Source organism: Hyperoodon ampullatus, assembly GCF_949752795.1.
Source record: "Hyperoodon ampullatus genome assembly, chromosome: 2".
Classification (NCBI taxonomy): domain Eukaryota; kingdom Metazoa; phylum Chordata; class Mammalia; order Artiodactyla; family Ziphiidae; genus Hyperoodon; species Hyperoodon ampullatus.
Genome location: NC_136915.1, coordinates 69,608,570 through 69,624,550, shown reverse-complemented (window position 1 = coordinate 69,624,550; position 15,981 = coordinate 69,608,570). Strand labels below are relative to the sequence as shown.

Genomic DNA, 15,981 nt, shown 5'->3' with positions numbered 1-15,981 from the left:
GCTTTAGGAAATATTCCTTTTTCCTTAACTATCCCTAAGGAATTCTTGCCCTTGTAATACCCAGGACTTCCCTAAAAAAGATAATAATTCTGATTATAAGTAAATTAGACTGCTTTAATATAAATAACTATTGAGCCAAAGCATATTCATTTGAAAAAGACTTAGAAAATTGAAGAAGAGAGTTAAGAGAAAAAAGAGAGGAAAAAAAAAACACTGAAACCTATTTTCTGGAATTATTTTTTTTATCTTTATTAATAGTTCTAACTTCTTCAGCCACCCCGAGAACTTTAGAATCATTTGGGAGCACCTGTATAAGACAACTGTGTTATTGACTTGCACTAGTAAACATATTTGATCACTCTACTTTGGGAACATGGCTAGGATGGTTTGGAATTCAATTAATGAAAATCAGGCATGGGTTCATTAGAAGAAAAAGCTTTTTTTTTTACAGAAACAAAATGCAAGTCCTTTAGAAATACTTGTTCTTTTTAATTAACTTAAATCATATTGTCATCCAGAGATAAGTGAAACATTCTCCCTCCTTTATTTATCTCCAGCATTTCATTCTCTCCTAGTCTTCTCCTCTATAAGGAGAAAATTTTAAATACATGATATCACTCTGGGGAGGTTGAGAGAGATGCTTACTAGCAGGTATGCTTGCTCCCTGCCAGGCACTATGCTAATTTCTGTGAATACAAAGATAAGTAAAATCCAAACTCTGTTTCTTAAAAGACTCACAATTTATTTAGAAAAGAAGATAACTATGTAACCAGTTTATATTCAATGTGATTAGTACTTGCATAGAGTTTAAAATTAAGTGTTATGGATAAATAATAAGGGAATAGTTAATTTTGCTGAGGAGATTTAGAAAGGTGTCATATAAATTAAATTGTAAATAGTGCAGAAATACAAAGGGTGGTTTGCAATAGAGCGTATGTTGGCCCACCACTGCTCAAGGTTGGCCTTTGCACTTGAGGTGTGACTGATCCTAGAAGGAACCATCAGTTAGATGTTGTCAGAGACAGAAGGTAAAACATGAATAGAAGCAGAGTCTCAAAGAGGCTGTCAGCAACCCTGGTTTGGGCCAAGTGTCTGAATCAAGGCAACTGATGTCACATGCAGAGCTGGAACATTCCCACAATTGCCTCTGAAAACAAAACATAAAAAGAGTGAAAACAAAGCACATATTGTAACATGGCTGTCAGGACTAGAACAGGCAGATGGTACCAGCCATCCAACTGAGGTATAGCTTAGAGTTTTTCCAAAAGCTTGTGAGAGGAGCAGAACGGGGCCAGATCACCTGTTTACTCAAGAGGCAAATCCTCTAAGAAGTCATCTGCAGCCTGGAACATCTGCTTCAGTGCAGTGAGGATCAAAATGTCCTTTAAAGGATCCATCTCCCGCTCTGAAGCATACTTTTCAACCACCAAGATATTAGAAAGAGGAATGCCTAGCATCTTGTTGGCATTCTGTATCTGTGGAAAAATCAATTTAATAAGCATGTCTTATATCTGAAATTTGACTGATTTAAATATAATTCAAGAAACAGAAAAAGCAATGGCTTAATATTTTCTGAATATAATTATAATTCAGATCATTATTTTAAAGTGGGGTATAAACTTGAGTCAACCAGGCAATTGATCCATTTCTTCATTTACTGGTGAATATGTAGTGTGAGTGCACACACACACACACACAGTACAACACTATTACAATACTATCTAGTTGCAAAAAGTATTCCTTACCTGGCTTTGAGAAATCATAGATTTATTCATCTTTAAGAAGTTGTCTTGAAGAACCGCATAGCAATTATTCACTTTAGTAAGCAATGCTACATGTGCTACACCTATATCAAATAGATAAATCAGTTATTTTATATCATAAACAGAAGCGTGTCAACAAGGTAATTAAATATGTGTGAAAACAGTACTCTGTAACGTAAATTTGAGATCAGGAGAATGCAATATCCCCAAGAAATCTCAATATGAGACTTGAAGTTCTTCTAACAGGAGAAATGATTCCTTCCAAAGTGAGAGATCATTTCTAAATGCAATTAAATTCACAGTAAGTTGCAATCAGCTACTATCCCATTCAAATAGTGTGTTTTAAAGTGTCCAGGGGGTAAAAGTGGTTGCTGAATCTTGAAGACTACAAAAGAACCCCAAGAAAGAGAAAGTGAGGAGGGTTGTGTGTGAGCATTTATAAAAGCAAAGTACACTGATTTCACAGTTCTACCAAGGACCTCTTGCTTTTTCCCTCAAACCGCAGAGATCAGATGAGTAAATCACACTCGCCTCCTAACCGAATCAAAGTTCTGCTTTACTAATAACTGATTCCCCAGAAAGGACAGAGGGGATATCCCTACAAACCCCAAAGACATAAAAAGAATAAGAAAATACTACAAACAACCCTGCATGCATAAATTTGACAACTTAGAAGAAATAGACTAAAACTACACACTACAAACTACCACAACTCATCTAATATGAAATATATAATTTTAATAACTCTAAAACTATTTTTAAATTGAATTTGTGGTTTTAAAAACTCCTGAAAAAGAAATCTTCAGGCCCAGATGGCTTTACTGGAGAATTCTACCAGACATTTAAAAAGAAATTAATACCAGTTCTACACAATCTCTTCCAGAAAATGAAAGAGGAAGGAACACTTCCCAACTCATTTTATAACACCAATATTACCCTGAGACCAAAACCTGACAAAGACCGCAGAAATTTAAAAAATAAAAAAATAAAAAAACACAACTACAGACCAATATTCCTCATAAATATAGATGCAAAAATTCTTAATAAAATATTATCATACAGGATTCAGCAATACATAAAAAGAATTATGCACCATGAACACATGGTTTTTTTTTCCTAAAGAGACAAAGTTGGCTTAAGATTCAAATTCAGTCAATATAATCCATGATACAAACAAGATAAAGGGGAAAAACTCCCAGGATCATATCAATCTATGGAGAAAAACCATTTGGCAAAATTCAACACCCATTCATGATTAAAAAAAAAAAAAAACTCCTAGAGAAGTAGGAATAAAGAAGAACTTCCTCAACTTAATAAAGAACTATTATTAAAAACCCATAGTTGACATCATAGTGGTGAAACACTGGATACTTTCCTCCTAAGATCAGAAACAAGGCAAGGGTATCTGCTCTCACCACTATTATTCAACATAGTATTGGAAGTCCTATCCAGGACAGTAAGACAAGCAAAGGAAATAAAACACATACAAATTGAAAAGGAAGACATAAAATTGTCCCCATCTGAGATGGCATGAAATCCTAAGAACTCAACAAAAAATCTTCCTAGAGCTAACAAACTATCAATATCCCACCAAGATTTTTTTGTAGAAATAGACAAGGTAATTCTAAAATTCCCATGGAAATGTAAAGGTACTAGAATAGCTAAAACAATTTTGACAAATAAGAATAACATGGGAGGAATTATTTTACCCACTTTAAGACCTATATTTTTATTATTATATAGCTACAGTTATAAAGACTGTGTGGTGTTGGTAGAAGAATGAACACATAGATCAAGAGAACAGAATACAGAACCCAGAAATAGATGCACAAAAGCAAGGACAATGAATTTTTGACAACAGTGCAAAAGCAATACAATGGAGCAATGATAATCTTTTCAACAAGTGGTGCTGGAGCAATTGAATATCCATAGGCAAAATAAAATAAAATAAACCTTGACCTACACCTCACATCTTACACAAAAAGTGATTCAGAATTAATCATATATTCAAATGTAAAAACTAAGACTATAAAACTTTTAGAAGAAAACAAAGAAAAAATTTGGGGACTTATACCTTGGTAACGGATTTTAGAAACAAAATGAAAAGCATGATTCTTAAAAGAAAAAATTGATAAATTGGAGTTCACCAAAATTTTTTAAATTTAGTTTTGTGAAAGTCTCTGTTAAGATAATGAAAAGACAACTGAGCATTGGGAGAAACTATTTGTAAACCATATATCTGATAATTGACTCATATCTAGAATTTATGGATCTCTTAAAACTCAACAGTAAAAAACCAAAGTGTCCAAATAGAAAATAGGTCAAAGACATGAAGAGACATTTCCCTGAGGAAGACACATACAAACAAATAAGTACATTAAAATATGTTCAATGTAATTCATCATTAGGGCAATGCAAGTTAAGACCATGATGAGCTATATCACTATACACCTATTAGAAGAGTTAAATTTTTAAAAAATAGAAATAATGGCAAATACTAGCAAGAATACAGAGAAACTAGATCTCTCATATATTGTTAAAATATAAAATGTGCAGTAATTCTGAAGAGTGGTTTGGTGGTTTCTTAAAAAATTAAACACACACTTAGCATAGGACCCAAAAATCACAATTTCAGGGAATTATCCCAGAAGAATATGTCCACACAAAAACCTGCACACTAATATTCAAAGGAGCTTTATTTGCAATAGCCAAAAAGCAGAAGTAATCAAAACGTCCTTTGATAAACAATGGTTAAAACAACTGTGGGATATCTATACCATGGATTACTACTCAACAATAAAAAGGAATGAACAATTGATATACACAACAACTTCGATGGAATTCAAAGGATATTAGGCTGAGCAAAAAAAGCCAGTCTCAAATCAGACATACTGTTGGATTCCATTTGTATAACATTCTCAAAATGACAAAAGTATGGAGCTGGAGGAGAGATTAGTTGCTGCCAAAAACTATGGATGGTGAGGATTGGGGGATACCATGACAAAGACCTTGTGGTGATAGAGTAGTTCTGTATCTTGATTGTAGTGGCGGTTACACAAATCTACACATGTGACAAAATGACAAAGCTATACCACACATTATAAGAGTGTTATATCTCCCAGTTTTAAACTTTCTGGTCTAGTCACATAATGTGGGGAGGTGACTCCCCTATCTAGCCACAGGAAAATCACACATGACAAAAAATACTATGGCCTTTCTAATCTTTAAGGAATGAAGACTAGGATTTAGGGTCCTGCTTTCAGTAAAGCCTTTGGAGTATCTCCATCTGCTGTTGCCACCAACTAACCCAGGGCTCAGGAAATTGGATGAAGGGGGCATGGGAGCTTGCTGTACTCTTTTTGCAATTTCCTGTGAATATAGCATTATTTCCAAGTAAAAATACTTTAATAAGTACACTGCAGTTTAATATTTCTTTCTGAACTTGTTTGAACTTTGCCACCATTTTAGAGGAGAGATTGTCAGTAGAGTTGATATCAAAGACATAAGCCACACAGTGAATCCTGTCTTTCAGTGATGGAGAGGTGATGAAAGTAGGATGCTTGGGTGTAATTGGTTTATGGGGACTGAACTGTTACAGAAACATAAGGTAACATTTAGAGAGTCTCTGCTGAATTCTTTCAGATAAAATTCATGTTTCAAACATGCCCACCACTAACTTCCAACCCAAAACCTTCCCTTCCCCCCAATACTCCTTCCCCAGATTAGTTAGTAGCACCCCTTTCATGCTTCCTCTCCACTGTTAGCATGGCGCCATTATGTCTTCTTTATAAAACAACACACTCCATTGTTTTGGCAAAAATGGTGATTATAACTTAATTATCCATAGTGGAAATATTTCAGACAAGTACAAATAATGTTTTTTTAAAACCTAATTTCAAAACTCTTGCATACTTAAATGGACTAACTGAGAGAAAAGGCAAGAGAAAAATATATTGAAAACGTCATTTAAACTAAAACACTATAATTTCTTTTAATTTTACAGAAGAAAAAGAAACTAAAGTGAAAAAAATACCAAATTTTAAATTAACATCACCTTACCACAGGACAATAATCTTTCAAGGGTTAAGAAAATAATTATAAAACATAATACAAGGCTGGGTTCATTATTTTTTTAACTATATGTTTCAATGTTGGACTGAATTGATTGACTCTGTGCTGTGAAAAATGAAGGTGCTCATATGTCCATGATTTCTCCCATTTCTCTACCCTGCTCCTCCGCCCTGTATCTTTATGTCTTTTTAGATTGTGAGCTTCTTGAGGATAGGATTATGTTCATATTCAAAACTAGTGTAGTATCTGACACAAATTAGGTTTTTAATCAACAGTTTTTAAATAAATAAGTGCATAGTTAAGGTTTCCAATCAAGCACAATTGAGAGGCAAAAGAAGTCACTGCTTAGAAACTGAGGCTGATTTTATTGTGCCTAAAAGAAAGGTGATAATAATGGTTAACTTTTTGAGAACTTAGAGTACATCTTCTCATTTAATCTTCTTAGCCACCTGTGAGATGAGCATTAGCATTATCTACATTTCACACACACATGAAAAAACTAAGACTTACAGAGACAAGTATGTAACTTGCTTATGGGTACACACATAATTGGTGGCAGAGCCAACCTTTGAATCTAAGTATTTAAGTAGTGAAGCCTGATTACTTTCAGTATAACATCACACTTCAACAAAAAGTGGTTGTTTCAATATTTTACCTAAGTGATTATTAAAGTTCAAGAGATTATACTACTACTTTCCTACTATTTTACATCATTATAAAGAATGATATAAACACAGTTCCTCCTGAAATTTTCCTGGAACCTATATGAGTAGAATCTTGCCTTTTGGCTATATTTCTTAATGCTATAGAAAATAAGGGCTGTTATCTACTTTCCTTACTCGAATACTTATTAAAGTACAGTAGTATTGGTTGGTGTTAAAACCACTTTATGACAGTTGAAACTGCCTGGGGTAAAAAGTCAATGAAAAGCATTGATGAAAATGATTTGAAATGTTTTAGACATTGAAGGATTCTTACCTGATATCTGTCTGGCACCAGCCTTTTAAGATGTGGGGTATGTCTGCCACATAAAAGCCTACTCCCTCTTTCTCATCCAGCCCCATGGAGTCACACAACATAAATGGCAGAGATTTACCATCTTTTACATCTTTAATAGAATATATCCTATACTGTAAAACAAAACACATCAAGTATAAAAGTTCATTCTTCAACTAGCCTTCAAGACATGAAAATAGGAAAAATAGAAACTGGTTAATATTTTTAAACTGTGGTCCTCAAACATTTTGGTCTCAGGATCAACTTAGACTCTTAAAAATTATTGAGGGTCCCAAAGTTATTTTATTTGTGTGAGTTATATCTATTGACATGTAACATACTAGAAATTAAAACAAAAATTTTAAATATTTCTTAAATCATTTAAAAATACAATTATGAACCTGTTACATGTTAACCTAATTATCAATTTTACAAAAAAAATTATTTTCCAAAAAAATTATAGAAAAGAGTGGAATTGATTTACTTTTTGCAATTCTCTTTAATGTCTAAATTAATAGAAAACAGCTGGATTCTCATATTTGCCTCTGCATTCAATCTGTTGTGATATACTGTTTTGGTTGAAGTATATGAAAAAAATCTGGCCTCACACATACATGTAGTAGGCAAGGAGGGAGTATTTAATTTAACAGATTTCAGAGAATTATAGACATTCCTCATTAATAATACATCAAAGCTGAACAAGTGATAATTTCTCAAAGATTAGCTGCAATGTGAAATCCGTGACGTGTTCATACTATTACATTAAGTTCGTTGATCTATCTTACACTTTGAATATATCTTTTATCCATCCATGATTTTGTAAACTGATGCATTGGTCATTTGAAAATATTGGTTCACTGGCTTATCTGGATGGTCCAAATATTGGCACATTTCATTGTACAATATTAAAACATCATATTTGTTAATACCATCATCAATCTCATTAGATAAGTCTTTAAGTTCTTTAGTTTCCAATCTCAAAGTGGTGGATACAAGTTTCCCAACATTCTAATTTTTTCTTAAAAGCTCAAATGTTATCTTTGGTAACAAACACTGTGAGTTGTTGTCCTTGAAGTGACAGGCTCATTTCGTGCATTTTCCCCAAAAATGTCTACCAAATACCCAAGTATGAATCAGCAAGTCTTTCAGTTGTCTTTTCAATCAAAAGTGTTACATGAGAAAAGTTCAGCTTACAACTCAATTGCACTAATGCCCTTGCTAGACAACCACCATATTTTGACATGCATTAGGAGCACTTTATATGCACTTCCCATTTCATCACACAAAATTTTTAAATGATGTGCATTTAAAAGTTGAGTTTAAATAAAATCAATAATCGTTACTGATTCATCAAGGAAATTCTTAAGTGAAACTGGCATTTTGTTTGTTTTTACTGCAAACTCAGTGGTAGGGAAGATTACAGCGACTGTAGTAGTGTTTGGTGTCATTGCTTGATTGATGCTAAGGTGTCAACAGATAAAATTATATTTGTTTGATCAGTTCAAATGTTAATACACTAGAAAGAGCAAAAAGCATCTTAGTGTTTTAAAAAGAGTTTTAAGCTCACAGATCCCCTAAAAGAGTTTCAGGGACTCTCAGGGGTCCACAAACCTCACTTTAAGAAACACTACTTTAACAAAGCTTCTTTTCTAGACACACTCAATCTGATCCCAAGACTATTTTTCAGGAAAACTCTGAAAAAAATTTATTTATTGGTCAAATACACTTCCAACATAGACACAACTGTGGAAGATTTGGGAAGAATCACAAAGAAAAGGACTTCTCAGAGACACCAGACAATAATCTCCATTCTCCCACTCTAAACGAGGAAGTGGAGAATCCCCCTGTAGCCTATTGTAATTTGTGTTTTTGTTTGTTTTCAAATGTGTAAAGAAATATTAGTTTCATTTAACCACGTTTCACAGCTGAATATTTATTCTATAAAAAGTTTACTGATTGTACATTTTATATATAGTTCAAACTACTGAACGAAAAAAGTAGGTCCCAAAGATGCAAAATTACTGCACCAACCAATCCAAGGTAAAGGCAGATTTACATGCTGTACAGCTCTCTGAGGCCAGGAGGTGGTCAGTTTTAAGTATAAATGTCAAAACTGTACAAAATAAGGTTTTGATTTTATTTCATTCTTCATACATTCCATACGATTGCAAGCTCAGAAACCTACTGAATGGTAGACATCTGGAATCAGGAATCAGTCCCCACTCCAGGCAGGAATGCGGGTGTTTATTTACACACGGCACTCTTTGGACAGCGATCTGTACTTGGTATATTGTGTTGACGTGAAAGCAGAGACCAAGAACATTAAATGTCGATATAAGGTAGTTCTTTCTCTTAAAAAGGAGTTTCTGCATTTAATAGTGTGCCAAAAGAATTTTAACTTATTAAATAAAATATATTCTAAGTGAACTAAAAATTACACTTTATAAACATAAAAATACTTTTATTTTTGGTGTAATACATCAATCATATCTGTAAATAGAAAACCAAAACTGTATATAAAGTAGTAGTCTTCACCCAGCAACAAGAAGCACTTATGTAGTTTTTTGTTTTTTTTTTTTTTTTGGCGGTACGCGGGCCTCTCACTGTTGTGGCCTCTCCCGTTGCGGAGCACAGGCTCCAGACTCGCAGGCTCAGCGGCCATGGCTCACTGGCCCAGCCGCTCCGCGGCATGTGGGATCCTCCCGGACCGGGGCACGAACCCGTGTCCGCTGCATCGGCAGGCGGACTCTCAACCACTGCGCCACCAGGGAAGCCCCTTATGTAGTTATTTTTCAAAAGGTCAGAAAAAACTAATTATAAACCCACTAAGATTAACTTATAACTTATATATCATACTTACCGCTATTCAGTGATTCACTAATACAGCAAAACAAGCTTTCCCCTAGAGAGAGTGGTTTCTTCCTGTCAACTGGGTAAGAATCAGACATATTTTTAAAAGAAGGGAGAAGCAATTGACTTCTCAGCGTGAATCCTACATGCGTTTTAGTCTTGGGGGTATGTTCATCAGTGCGTGTTTAATCAGAAATACTTATCTTGAAAGATAAGTCTTCCTACTGATTTAGAATTTTCCATCTCTGAGGTTTTGTACCTTCTTGGAGACAAGGCCATACCTCAGATTTTTCTATATTTCTATTTGGGGCAAGGGAGGCAAGGCTGGCTAACACCTCTTTAGATTCTGTTTTCTAGAGGGGAAAAAACAAAGAAAACAAACATTATTCCAGACTTTTCTGACACCCAAACCAGGAAAACACCCTTCTTTTTTATATAGTCCTAGCCAAAGATAACAAAAATTAGAGCCTCAAAGAGCAGCCCAGAGCTCTCCATTATACTTTTATATTTGTGTGTGTATTAAGTATAAAATAATGACATTTGGACAAAGGAGCTTTGTAGTTATTTATTTTAAAGTTACAGTACTTAGAAACTCCTTGGTAATTAATTGCTTGTCTCTTTCAAGTGCTGCTTCCAAGCGTGAGCACCGAGTGAACATGTTTCAGGCTGTGAGGGTGGGTCCGGGCCCCGGGGAGCCCCAGCCGCCCTGCGCCATGCGATTCCAGGGTCGTCTGGGGGCAGCCCGGCCATCAGAGCTCGTCGATCTTCCTCTGCAGGTACTTGAGCATGGAGTCCATGCCCTGGGCCGAGCCCCAGATTTGCTTCAGCACCTCGCACTCCCCCCTCTCGTTGGCCTGCTCCAGCTCCAGCTTCCTGCTGCAGTGCACGAGGGCCTTGGATTCCACGAGCACAGCCGGATTGCAGGAGGCGAGCTCCTTAAGGCGGACCATGACTTCCCCGGTAAAGGACGTCCCCGGCCAGAACACCTGAGGGCCCAGGCCTTTGCCGAACGCCGCCTGCGCCGTCAGCTTCTGCCTGCTGAGCAGCGTTTCATTCGCAGATGCTCCTCCCATTACCTTGGGAAACGTAACGGTGGTACAGCGGTCTGGCCTCTGTCCGAGGATAGTATCGGGTGTTTGGAACAGAGCCTTTTCATTGGCCCAAACCACGTCACAGAGAGGCAGTATGGACACTCCTCGTCCAATGGCTGGGCTGTTGACGGCTGCAATGATAGGCTTCTTAAACTGAATGAAGGTGTTCAGGAAGTTTCTGAAGGCCTCAGCCATCTTCGTGCTCTCCCTCTTCCGGTCGTCGGTCAGGCGCCGCCGGATGAAGTAGATGAAGTTGAGGCTGCAGCAGAAGACACTGCCCGGGCCGCCGAGCAGCACCGGCTTGCTGTCTCGGCGGTGGCCGTGCTCTGGGCACTCTGCACTTCCGTCCTCACCTCTGGGTTGAGTGAGTTGTTCTCAGACGACTTCGTGGACAGCAGGATGTGGGTGAAGCCTTCCTGCTTCCGGACAACGATGTCCCTGTACCTGTAGGTGCTTTCCGTCTGCCTCACTGCTGCTGGTCGAAGGGCTGGTCTCGTCCGTCGTCGATGAATTTCCTCCTCCCGGCCGTCACTCCCGTGACCGACGTCTGCAAGTTGGTGGTCTTGTTGGCCGTCAGCGCATCCGTGAACGGGGAGGAACCTTTCCCCTTCACGGCTAGCCCCGTGGCCATGGCCGCGGTCAGGGGGCCGGACACCTGAGGCACCAGCGGGTGTATCTCGGGCCGGCCCCCCCATACGAGGCCGCTAGGCGCCGGGGCCCGGCAGAGCCCGGACCAGCTTTGTGGCCGCCACCTCCAGCACCACCGTGTCCTCCTGCCCTTGCTCGGCAGGGTCCAGTTTCTCGGGGCGCTCGTTCTGAAAGCTGTCCCCCGCGGTCCTGCTTTTGATAGGGCTCTTGGGCACGAGGATCTTTATACCTGCCATGGCCAGGTCCATGTTCTTCCGGTTCGAGAGGGACAGGGCTGGGTTCTTCCTGCACTTCTGGCCGGCCGCAAACAGCGAGCTGCTCTTGGGCAACTTTGCCGACCACTAGTGATTTAGGAGAGGCCTTGGAAAAGATGCTGTTGGTGGGTCTGGAAATCTGTTTCCTGGCATTGTTCGGGGGGGTCCGATTGGTTCTGGTGAAGGTGCCCTCCTTCTGCTTCTCGGTGTGGAGCCTGTTAAAATCGTGGATATACTCCTCTCGGTTCACCAGGTGCTGCTCCGGCTCCAAGGTGTCATCCTCACTGTCGTAGCCCTTCCACCGAACCAAATATTCTGTCTTCCCTTTTCTGTTTTTCCTTTTGTCCACGATCCTTTCAACCTGATGTGAGTTAGTGGAGACCAACATAACACGAGTTTACTCCTTTTCCAAATTTATCTGAACGATTGGTATTCGATAGTCTGTACCACTCAAGATAAGACTCTTCAGATCGGGAGTTAAAGCCATGCCACATCTCGGCAGAACAATGACTAATATCTTAAATTAGAGGTTATTTTCTTTCCCTGCTCAACAGCCCAACCAATCACTTATTCAGTTCTCCCAAGAATCTCAACCTATTGTAATTTGTGATGGAGTCAAAGCTCCCATTGCTCCATGAAATGCCTAGGAGCAATCCCACTGGAGATTTTGATCTAAGTGAATGGGGTTTACTGGTACCTCAACATGAAAGGAATTACATGAAGCATTAGAGTTAGATACTTAAAGTACATTATAAAATTTCAAGATCAATAGGTACATTCATAGTGCCTTTAACCATTAACCTGTTTCCTTTACTTCAATTCTTCAGAAAGAAGGGTCTCTGAACAATAAAATATTCCATTTCCTTCACAAAATACTCTGTCCTGTTTTCCTTCAGTGTATATAGTATTTGCATTCTATTTGGAATTCAGGACTTACATCTTCTCTTAAAGCAATGCCTTTGGAGTTTTCAACATAAAAAGAAGGCAGAGAAATTCTGTCCTGATGAGTACCGCTATTATAGCATCTATCACATTGAATACTACTTATTTGTTTATTACCTGCATTGCTCCCTGAGATCCCTCAGCAAAGGGACCTAGTATTATTTGCACTTAGGTCTCTATTGCAACACAGTATTTAGCAAACATAAACATTTCAATCAATGCTTAATGTACTGATTTGCTGTTGTGGTATCTTGCCTTGGCTCCTAAGGCTAGGCTGATGTATCATAATAAAGCCACTCAAATGGATAGAATATAGCCAACATCAAGAAATAAGATGTGATTCTTGAAAGTCCTAGAAAATGCTTTCAGTTATTGAATGTGACACAAAACTAAAATGAGCTATTGCTGTCTTATGCTAAATTATGCATTGACAATGTACAGCATATTCCCAATCAGAAAATAGCAATATTAGAATGTAGCAAACATAGAAAAACACAGCTTGATTATGAAATTTTCTATTAATTCCCTTTATTCTTTTTGTTTGTATGATAACATTGACAAGCACAGAATGGAAGTTTCTAGATAAATATTGCACTGTAATTGGTAGGTCTTTCAGGTAACATTTTAAAAAATGGTGTTAGTATTATACTTATTTCCTTAAATATATTTATTTACAATTAAGATAGTCTTTATAGGAGCATTGATAGATTGATTTACCCCTGTGAAGGTTTAAATCACTGTTTTGCTTCTCATGGTCATTTCTTATAAAATAATAATTGTAATCCATAAAACAAAATCCTCAGGAAATCCTGAAATAACTTACCTGTTCAGTAATGCTGGTGACATCAGACCCCACTATAGCTTGGTGAGTCAAATGGCCTTGGAAAATGGACTTCACTGAATTGAAAAAACTAGACTTTCTGGACCCCACTGGACCCAACAAGAGAATACAGATTTCTGAAACCAAGTCTGCATAGGGCCTGTAGGCTCTGAGGTCTGCTAGGAGACTATTTCTGTGCCTGTAAAAATGCAGTAGTTAAATACAACAGGCAAATTTCCATAAGGAAGAATACAATTCTCCTGACGCTTTTCTTCCCTCTGAAAAGTATGGTTTAATGCTTACTTATTATTTTGATATTAACATCTATCATATGACTTGAAAGTGTCTAAGTTTATACATTTTGTGCTTGAAGAAAATGCACTTATCTATATCTAAGTTAAACATTAACCAGCAACCAAATCATTGCTAAACTGTTAGCCTTAGACCATATAAATCTAATAAGAAATAACAGGAACACTGAAGATAAATTTTCAGTAAAAAGGTTATATTAAGGAGAAATAAAAATAAAATATATGCAATGCAGGTGTTTATCTATAAACTGGGAGAAGGGACTTTGTTTTTAAAATTTTTCGAGATTCCCCAAAAACTTTATTCTCAAGGAAAGGATTCAGAGGAATTATCTAAAATGGTCATCTCAACTCTGTCTGGGAAACTTTGAATGTAACAGGGCCAAAGTGAAACATGAAGTCAAATTGTCATCAGGTGGATCTTAAAAGTTTCAGTTGGTAGTGGTTTTGTTTTTGTTGCTGTTCTAAATTGTCTTGAACACATTATGTCAGGAACACTATAACCGATTTTTATCACTCCAAGTGATACAATTTTTAATTTTACTATTTGTCAGGCCATTTATACAGTTGGTGAGTAATGAAATGAGTAATAGATAGTCCAAGAAACTAACTTACTGTGTGGCTCTTTTTATCCTGTTTATGTAGCCTGCATCATCCTTAATTCCTAAAGGAAATAAATGTATCATAATAATGTTTAAACTTGTCTGGTTTAGTGTGGCCAAGTCTACCTTCTAAATAGGGTATTGAGTCTTCTTGCGTAATCCAGCTGAGCTATTGGGTTAGGAGTTAGGGTCGGCAGCATAACAAGATGAAGATGAGCTAAAATTTTCTTCTTTGTACATTAAATCACTCTGCAAACTCATATAATTATGCCTAGAGGTCCTCGAGCTGACCCCAAAGGTGTCAGTTGTCAAAATACTGAGGCATTCCCCCCACCCTTTCTCTCTCTCCATCTCCATCTCCATCTCTTCACTCACACTTCTCAACTTACTTTGATCAAAGCTGCCTATTCTTTCTGGGTAATAACCCCATAACTTTTAGGCCTTCCAGGTTTCATTTTTGAACTTATAAAATATTTTGTGGCATGAAATTCAATTGTCTATCTCCTTTTTCCTTGTTCACATAGATTAATTATGACCTACCAAACACAAAGACTAGAACCAGAATGTAGGATTATCTAATTTAACATACCTTCCACTCGAAAAACTTCACACTCCAAAAATCGGGAGCCTAAGTCAGATTTTACTCCTAATTTTTCCACTAAAAGTTTAGGTATAACAATGATTCTATTGTATAAATCTAAAGATAAATACTGATAGGGAGAAATAGAGAACTGAAATACCAGTTGGTCATCGCTAATTTCCGACGTTGAATTTAAAAATGCAGCCATCGTTTCCATTTTTCATTCTTTGGAAATGAAAAACAGAAGGAAGTATTTGGCTCTCTAAAACTTTCAGACATTTCAGGATAATGCCCAAGCATAAAGATACCAAAAATATTCTTGGGATGATAAATCATTGTTATAGTGGATCCCTGACGAATGCACCTATTATGCATATTTCTAATTCTGTTTCCGTGGACACTTAGACTTATAAAGAAGTCTCAAAGAAACATTTCCAAGCAGCTTTTGCAGACTCTTTTCTTCATTCCATGTCAGTGCGGTTGTCACTGCCATTGTTCTGTATCTAGTGAGAAAAAAAAAATTAATAGTTTGAGAGAGTAGTATAGCATTGTGGTTTCTGCTATACTAGTTCCAGTGAGTTATTTTTTCCTCTTGCCCACTTAAAGCATGTTATTTGGATTTGGATTATAAAGATTATATATATATATATATATATATATATATATAATACACACACACATACACATATATACATATATATGCATATATATAACTATAGGTAGATATGAAAAAATAGATAATTTAGATATTTAAAATATCATTAATTTTTTAAGGTCAGTAGAAAAAATAAACAGGATTAAAAAAATAGAGAAAAATTCATGAATTAGAACAGGGATCAGCACACTTTTTCTTAATAACAGATAGTAAAAATTTTAGTCTAAGTGGGTCATAAGGTCTCTACCATAATGACTCAACTTTGCCAATGTAAGGCAAAAGCAGCCACAAACAATATTTAAACAAATGCGCATGACAGTGTTCCAGTAGAAGTTTTCCTACAAAGATAGATGGCTAGCACATAGGCCATAGTTTGCCAACCCATGAATTTGAAGATAAAA

The 15,981-nt window shown here is 36.9% G+C and overlaps 1 protein-coding gene and 1 pseudogene across 2 annotated transcripts; both read right to left on the bottom strand.

Annotated features, from left to right (window-relative positions):
* Positions 1-1,304: 1,304 nt before the first annotated feature.
* Positions 1,305-15,418, bottom strand: IFI44L (interferon induced protein 44 like; the record flags this gene model as incomplete). Its single annotated transcript, XM_079698022.1, is given in 10 exon segments — positions 1,305-1,475; positions 1,746-1,846; positions 5,181-5,352; positions 6,813-6,832; positions 6,835-6,964; positions 13,439-13,634; positions 14,359-14,407; positions 14,935-15,144; positions 15,147-15,327; positions 15,329-15,418. Coding segments are annotated over 10 exon segments (1,320 nt in total).
* LOC307048481 (chromodomain Y-like protein) lies at positions 10,430-12,061 on the bottom strand (annotated as a pseudogene). The gene has a single exon. The product of its transcript is annotated as a chromodomain Y-like protein (transcript).
* Positions 15,419-15,981: the final 563 nt, after the last annotated feature.